This window comes from Vanessa atalanta, chromosome 25 (genome assembly GCF_905147765.1).
Source record: "Vanessa atalanta chromosome 25, ilVanAtal1.2, whole genome shotgun sequence".
In the NCBI taxonomy this organism is placed as follows: Eukaryota; Metazoa; Arthropoda; class Insecta; order Lepidoptera; family Nymphalidae; genus Vanessa; species Vanessa atalanta.
In genome coordinates this window covers 6,026,327-6,034,177 of record NC_061895.1, presented here as the reverse complement: position 1 = coordinate 6,034,177, position 7,851 = coordinate 6,026,327, and the positions used below count along the sequence as shown (strand labels likewise).

General features: G+C 30.1%; 1 protein-coding gene across 1 annotated transcript; it reads right to left on the bottom strand.

Annotated features, from left to right (window-relative positions):
* Positions 1–1,997: 1,997 nt before the first annotated feature.
* On the bottom strand, positions 1,998–7,455 carry LOC125073730 (germ cell nuclear acidic protein-like). The gene is made up of 8 exons (XM_047684742.1): positions 7,315–7,455; positions 7,129–7,241; positions 6,789–6,890; positions 5,172–5,853; positions 4,753–4,930; positions 4,197–4,388; positions 3,944–4,051; positions 1,998–3,755 (listed from the first exon to the last, which is right to left on the bottom strand). Exons 1-8 carry the CDS (start codon positions 7,349–7,351, stop codon positions 3,464–3,466), a joined length of 1,704 nt encoding a protein of 567 aa, XP_047540698.1. The 5' UTR covers positions 7,352–7,455; the 3' UTR covers positions 1,998–3,463.
* Between the last annotated feature and the right edge of the window lie 396 nt (positions 7,456–7,851).

Genomic DNA, 7,851 nt, shown 5'->3' with positions numbered 1-7,851 from the left:
AACAGTACTCTGTATTGTTGTGTTCCGGTTAGAAGGGTGAGTGAGCCAGTGTAATCACAGGCACAAGGGACATAACATCTTGGTTCCCAGGGTTGGTGGCGCATAGGTGGTGTAAGCAATGGTTAATATTTCTTACAGTGCTATTGTCTATGGGCGGTGGTGACCACTTACCATCAGGTGGCCCATATGCTCGTCCGCCAACCAATGCCATAAAAAAAAAAAAAAAACATACAAATGACAAGGCGAATGAACTCTAACACAAATCCTCTAGAGATCTCAGTAGACAAAATAAGGTCTATCATTCAATCAGCGCCAAGAAGACTTTCTCAGAATTTCAAAATCAATCTATATTATGCGTAGTTATACGATAATCTCATACAACAGAAATTAAAATGATACTCGAAGTCTAAATCTGATTACTTCCATAAAATCCGTCGTAAGTTCTATTCAATCAGAGTTCAAATATAAAGCAATGGGTGCAACGTTCTAACAATGAAATAATCGGAATTCCAGAAACAAAAAATACAATTTACTAAGATTATTATAAGTAAAATTCCAATTATACATTGTTCCGACACGGACATTGATTTTGTCACTGTAGATTTTGTACTTCTAAAAAGGCCGATTCGAATAAATCTAGACCAATTATTATTCGTTTCTATCTCCATACGACAAATATAACTTTTGGCAATAATCTGAGAAAATACGAATTAAAAGTGATGTGGTATTGGCAGCCCTGGTAGTAGCAATCGTATTCACATCCTTTCTCATTAAATTGTTTCTTGGCAAAACTGCTCGAGATAATAAATAGATATATAAGTTGAAATTGTTCGATAGTGACAGAAAAAAAAACACAAGTCCTGTTTTACACATTCAGAAGGGAAGTGATGAAAAATGGTACATATGTTTTTATTTTCTTTTCTTCACACCATGACGGCCGTTACTTGAGCTCTGCTAAAATTCACATTTATATTTAATTACCGATATTTTTTTTATCGGTAGAATTTTATCCCAGCGCAATGTCCTGGAACATTTTCTAAATAATTTATTTAAGTTAAATCAAAATATTATATAATAAACGTACTTTTTAATTTTCATGTGATAAATAAATTTAAGTTTCGGTTCAGTAAGTAGATTTTACTTTTTTTCTTAAAACTTTAAAATTCGGAACGGATTGCATCACCGCTCCGCAGTATGCAGTGTGAAAATAAGACTTAACATAACAAACATAAAACAAAACAAGGAAAAATTGAGATATAAATATATATATTATATATGTATATAGATTAAGGGAGTTCGCGAAAATATGAACCGGTACTAGGAAAGTAGGAATGACAACAAGTACAAAAGCACACACGTTACTTGCCTTTATAATATAATGTATGGATAAGTAGTATGCGGAACTATGAAGTACTAGGAATGTAGAGTAGTACATGAGATAAAAAGTACATCGACACACGCAAGCTCCGCCTACTTACCATTACGCAGACTCTACTTAGAAGAGAGTACTTTACACAAGGCACCTACTACTCTATGGCGCCCTGGTACTTTTCGAGCGCGAGGCTATATGACGTCATTCGTGATACTCTAACAAACTGTCGTATCGAGTAATTCTATTGTTACGTTTTCTTACATATTAATTTAGGGATCGTCATATCAATTAACAGACCTGACATATCAACTAAATTATTAACTAGCTGAAACCGCAGCTTCGCCAGCGAGGAATTTAGTTTGTGTCTAATATAATTAAAAATCTGCCATTTTAACGTTTCATTTTCTAAGGATAAATTAATATTCGAAGTAACAGTGGCGACGTAAGTACATAATTGGTACCGTTAAAGACAAATAATTACTGAACTGTCTTAAAATTACGTAAAATACAAAAATAATTTATTAAATATAGCAATCAATTTGACCGCTACTATAGGAAATACGACCAACTTATCTAAATAAATTTTAAAAAACATTATTAAAGGATAAAAAAAAACACAAAAACAGCGTTTGTAAATTTTCCTATTTAAATTAAAATACCTAAAAATAAGTTTAGCTCGTATTCAGTGTGCATGTGGCACTAATTAAACATCTAAAGAACACGGTTAACAATATACAAAAACAATAATAATTAAATATATTTTTAATAAATTATTCTATAATATACAATTATAAATTAAAATTAATCACAAAGTCCAGACTTCATTTTAATTAGTACCTTATTTAATTACAATTAAAAAACAAAACACATCGGATTCATAAATTCGTGTATACTACTTACCTTATAAAAAATTGCGTAAATATAAGTTTACTGTCAACATATAAAATATTCTCGAGCAAAGCATTTATCAGACTTAAATTTATTTATTTTTGGGTCTGTGTAAACAATAGTAAATGGCGGGAAAAGTTTTCTTATATTTATGACTCTTTGGTTTTATTTAATAGGGTTATCCTTGAAATTGAAGATGTTTTATACACAATCATTATACATATCATCTCAAATATTACGATATCAATTTATATATTTGAAATGCAAATCGAAAATGATTTATGATCGTTAACTTTTTTTCTAAACGTACATATATACTCAGAGCGCTACTAATGTGATCGCACAAGATCGACAACCATTTATAAATCTTTATTATTAAACACTTACACATTCATATTGTAATCTCGAATCTGTAAATCTTTTACATATAAAATATACAATAGTTTTTAGTTGATTGTAAATATATTGCGCGAGGTCAGAATATGATGATATATTTTTGAACTGAGAGCAAACTCGCGTCGATGTACTCGAGACGTTATGAGTTCGATTGGATTATTCCTCTTGATTTTCTTACTGTATTATTTTGCAGTTATATAATTGTAAAATATTCTAGTTATAAGATTAATAATGAGTGTAAAGAGTCAGTGAAACAAATTTGAAGAAGACAAAATAATTTTTAGTTGAAGATATATATACACAAATACAAACATATCATACATAATCAAAATTTTCTTAGATCATAACTTGCTTTGCTAGAGTCGGATAATTATTTTACAGGACTTCTTTGCTAACGGTACCCGGTTGAGTACTGTCATTTTAACTTTTAATAAGGTTCCATCCCATTTTTATAGTAGGATTATACCCTTAATATTACTTTTAATCCTAATATGAATGATATAACGTATAGTTGTCATTTAAAGGTACTTTTTGTTGTGGGAATGTACTAGTAAGTACATTTGTTCAAATAATATATATGATAAAAGAAACGATTTCGTCTGGGCGTTTACGCTAGATCATAATATTGTGAGAACAATTTAATTATTTAATTTTTTTAAGATAATATAATAATTTTAAAAATATAATCCGAGTCTTTTCAATATTTTTCTGAATTGAATTCGTCTAAATTTCTATGCAAATACACTTTATACATTGACTATAAATATTATCTGAATAATATTTTGTTACTGGCAAGGATTTTTTCTATCAATCACTATTAAAATCACAAATTTCCTCCTTTTCTTGATTTTTACTCTTTTTAGCTGAAAACTGTTCTCCCAACAATTTCATAACTTGAGCATGAGTTTTCGTACCATCTTTTAGGGTACCATAGTTCTGTTTGACAAATAACGCGAAATCATTCGGACCTCCCTTTCTAGCTGGCGTAGAGACAATAACGCCATCCTTGTTCTTCTTATTGACTATAATTTCAAATGTTCCCCGGCAATAACCGCAACACTTTTTCGTTATGTCTATTGATTTTGAATGTCTTTTAACGCTGAAATAATGTTTTTACACAGTCAGGTTAATTATCCTACGATAGTGTTAAATCTTGTGTGTGTGAGTGATGACGTTTTATGCGTGCATTGAGTGTGTGTTGTGATGCATGTGTGTGTTTGTGCATTCGTGCGCCTCTGAGTGTTTACTTATATGTGTTTAAATAAAAATATTTATAAAAAATTATACCTGTAACCGCATTTAGTACACTTATATGCATATTTATAATGTATTTCCATAGTGTGACATCTTGATATCTCACCAAGCTCTGGAAACTCTTTAAGCGCTCGTGTTGCCCTGTTAATAAGACAAAATATACCCTGATATAAAAAAACTGATAACATAGCTTAGTCAACAAAAACTTTATAATATTATCCCCTTGCTTTATCCTGTTTGCTTATCTGCATTGTAATTATAATTTAAAAAAAAAATGTCCACATACCATTTCTTCCATAATGGCCCGTGTCCCGCTCTCAGCTCGCCGTCTATGAGCCATGTTGCAGCGTGACAGAGTTCATGTATGAGCGTGTCACGTAACCTTTGCACTGCGTCAATTACTTTCGTTGATAGTTTTATACTTGAAGTACGTATTCTGTCACCTCTTGCTGTTTTTATCAGTCTATTGGTTGTTGTCCTAAAATAAAAAAATATATTAATACATTCCTATGAATACATAGCATAAAGTATAGTATTCTTAACAAAAAAATATTTTATCTTAAGATTCTATACCATTAAATAATGGCATAGCTGCTCATGTCGGTTTTTTTTGGTCTTTCTCTAGATAAGCTGCTGTAGCCGAAATCAGTGATTATATCATCATTTAGCGATATTATAAAAAAACAACAAGACACGTAAATACTGACAATTGAGAATTATTTGTCAGAAAAACCACACGAACTAGCTCAAATCAGGATTTCAACGTAGGTCTTTATAATCTTGTTGCTTTGTAAGTCTCTCAACCAAGGAGGCATATATTATGCTTACAAATAAACACTCACCCGGCAGTACTCCTCAATTTTGTATCCCATATAATTGGCATATCGGCGTCCAACGCATCATCAAATACTGTTTTATTGAATTCAACATACAGACGTCTGGCGAGTTGTTCTCGTAATTTTTTATAGTTATCATGATACTGCAATGCTTCAACGTGACACCTCCAAGATGGAACATTATCTGAAATTAGTTAATATCGGTATGAACAATAGTTTATTAAAACTTCAAGTAGTTCTACTTATGAAATGATGATTTCCTCACCATAGCTTAAAGAGACTTGCCGACACAAGTGTCAGTACAAACACAAATTCACACTCCTAATCTCACTTGTGCAATTAAAATTTCCAGCACAATTGAATATTATCTATTGGAAATCCAACTGTCTTTGATTCTAATTCTAATATGGGATAAAAAAGCATACCTGCTAATGATCCAACGAAACTAAGCCTCTTTATTTCAGCCTTCTGAGGGGTAACGGTTACACTTTGAACTTTCTTTGTTATTATATCAACATCATTCCTCATTACCTTTACTAGTTCGGTAACTGATAAAGCCTTGGTTTTTTTTGTTGAACTATTTATATTTTTATTTTTGATCGATTTAAGCTTAGGTGTTTCGGGTTCGGGATCAGGGTCGGGGATACTAGGAATCTTTTCTGTGTATAATTTCTTTTTAGATCTTCTTTCAAAGTCAACCAAATCATTTTTCTTTTTAATCTCCGAGTCTGTTAAATATAGAGCTTTATTCCGTTTTAAATCAGATCGTATGTTCTCTTTGTCACTGTCCTCTTCATCGTTAAAGTGTAGTTTCTTAGAAATACCATCTAAATTGTCATGATTTTGTTGTAAATTTTTGAATAATGTCGGTATTGATTTCCAAGATTCTCCATATAGATCGCTTAGCAGCTTATGATGTGAATCTTGTATTTTCTTAATAGAGCATTGTTCTGACGTCACATTAGCTTTGTCCAATGGTGTGGAAGGAATTGTCTCATGTTTGGGAGTAGCACATATAATGTTCTGGGCAGGCGACCAGCCTCCTATACTGGGTCTGGAATCTTTCTTAACAGGTGATGTGAAATCATTCGTCAAGTTAAGAGAAACCTGGAATCAAAGAATTTTTTTTTCATAAAATAATAATACAAAAATCTATCAAGTAAGATAATTTTCTAATCATTTGTACACATACACACACATATATATATAAATGAATATTTCTTTGTACTTTGATATTGTATTGATATGATATCATTGGCTGAGATGTAAAGAATATTGTTAAAATGAATATTTGTTGTGGATATTAAGAAGAATATTATTGTATAATAAATTATTTTTCTAGTGAAGTTATTTATATATTTGTTCTTATCTAATATTTATTCAAAATAGAAGGCTTGTAAAAAATTTTTTTCATAGTAAAAATGTCAATAGCCATTTTTATAATAGAACTTTGCATATTGCAGTTAAAGGCCAACTTAGCATACATAAAAATAAACTACATTTTATAAAAAGTTTTTCACACACTACACATAGCTGTAAAAAAATAATTATTTAAAGGTGCTGTGCAACACATTTTTATTATATAGTGTATTTAAATTTAATTTATATTTCAGAGAACATTTATTAAATGGTATTAGTTTGTTTTATTCTCTCTTTTCAACAAATTACAATCATAATTTAAAATTATTAGAAAGGCAAGTCTCTGCCACAGAGTAATCTGTTAAAGAAAGTAATGTTAGCTTATACAGGATAAGTTCGGAATTATAAGCTATTCAAATGAGTACTGTACTATCATAGGTTACTTTAATTAACAGTTTTAAGGTTGTATGTTAAAACAAATTCTAATGATTGTCTCGGCAATATCTGCTTATAACAATTGTCATTACTCTTGTTTGAACTAAATAGAAGCCAATATGTTACAGCTAGTGACGAGATATATAGACAATACAGTAGTTAGTATAAAAATCTATGAATCCCAAGCAGATACACCACTTCCCCTTTTTATATATAAATTTTAAAGTTAGTTAAATAAAACCACTTACGTTGCCAGATTTACTTGGTGCATCCAATAATAACTGATCGAATAAGTTGTCACAGGAATCGTTGATTACAATTGGAGAATATTTCTGAGGTTTGGAGTGACCCTACAATTCGATGTTATAAATAAATATAAATTTATTCATATTTTAGTGGAAATCAGAAAATATATATCAATATATTTTTAGTTATTACAAATTTTGATTTGTTTATTATTAAGTCTAGTTATAAGTAAGAAAAATCAATACGTTTTCTTTATCTTTATGTGTTGTCTGGCAAAAACTACCAAGATTATGTAGTTTTGTATTAACGACATAATGATCAAATAAATCACACGAAACTTACATTAGTCATAAATTCTGAGCGTAGATTATCAAATGATTCGTCGAGAACTACGACATCGGATTCACGGTTGGATGTTTTCATTCTATTTTTTTTCAGAGAGAGCTTGAAAAATCCTGAAAAGTCAAGAATCATTCAACTTCAGTGTTTCATAAAAATTATTATTAACGAAGTGCGTTTAATACATACGGTTTCGTTGATTAGCTTGGGCCATTTTTAATTCCATTGTTTGATTTATTGTTACTAAATTTTTGTAATTATTCTAAAAAAATCATCTTTAGTCAGAACGTCTTTTTTAAAAAATTGTAAACCGTTACGTGTTATTTGACATTTGTCTTGTCATTAGACAATCTTGATGGATGACATTTAAGAAGTGAGGCAACAGCAAAATTAAATTATTGCCAATACTTTTGTTCAATAATGTTACCTACAGTAAATATAAAAGCTATGTACTTGTTTCTAATTTTAATGGATGATTACTAAAATTGTAACTAATTATTTAATTTTACTCTTTAAATGTAGCTCACCAATAAAACTGTGGTGTCGATAAAACTAACAGCAGACATTGTATATTGTGATATCACCCTACACTTACTAAAACCAAATAATTAAATCTAAATAAAAAATATGATTTAGTACAACATGCGAGTGTAGTAGTAAATAAAAAAAATGTATAATACGTCTAAATTATTTTCTAACTGGGCAATGCAACTAGTATTATTATTT

Bases quoted from the DNA above. Each gene is read 5' to 3' on its own strand.
- LOC125073730 (XM_047684742.1), bottom strand. From the start codon at position 7,351: ATGGAATTAAAAATGGCCCAAGCTAATCAACGAAACC. The intron at 6,891-7,128 runs GTAAGTTTCGTG...ATCGAATTGTAG, and splicing joins GCTCAGAATTTATGACTAAT to GGTCACTCCAAACCTCAGAA. The intron at 4,389-4,752 runs GTGAGTGTTTAT...TTTTTATTTTAG, and splicing joins AAATTGAGGAGTACTGCCGG to GACAACAACCAATAGACTGA.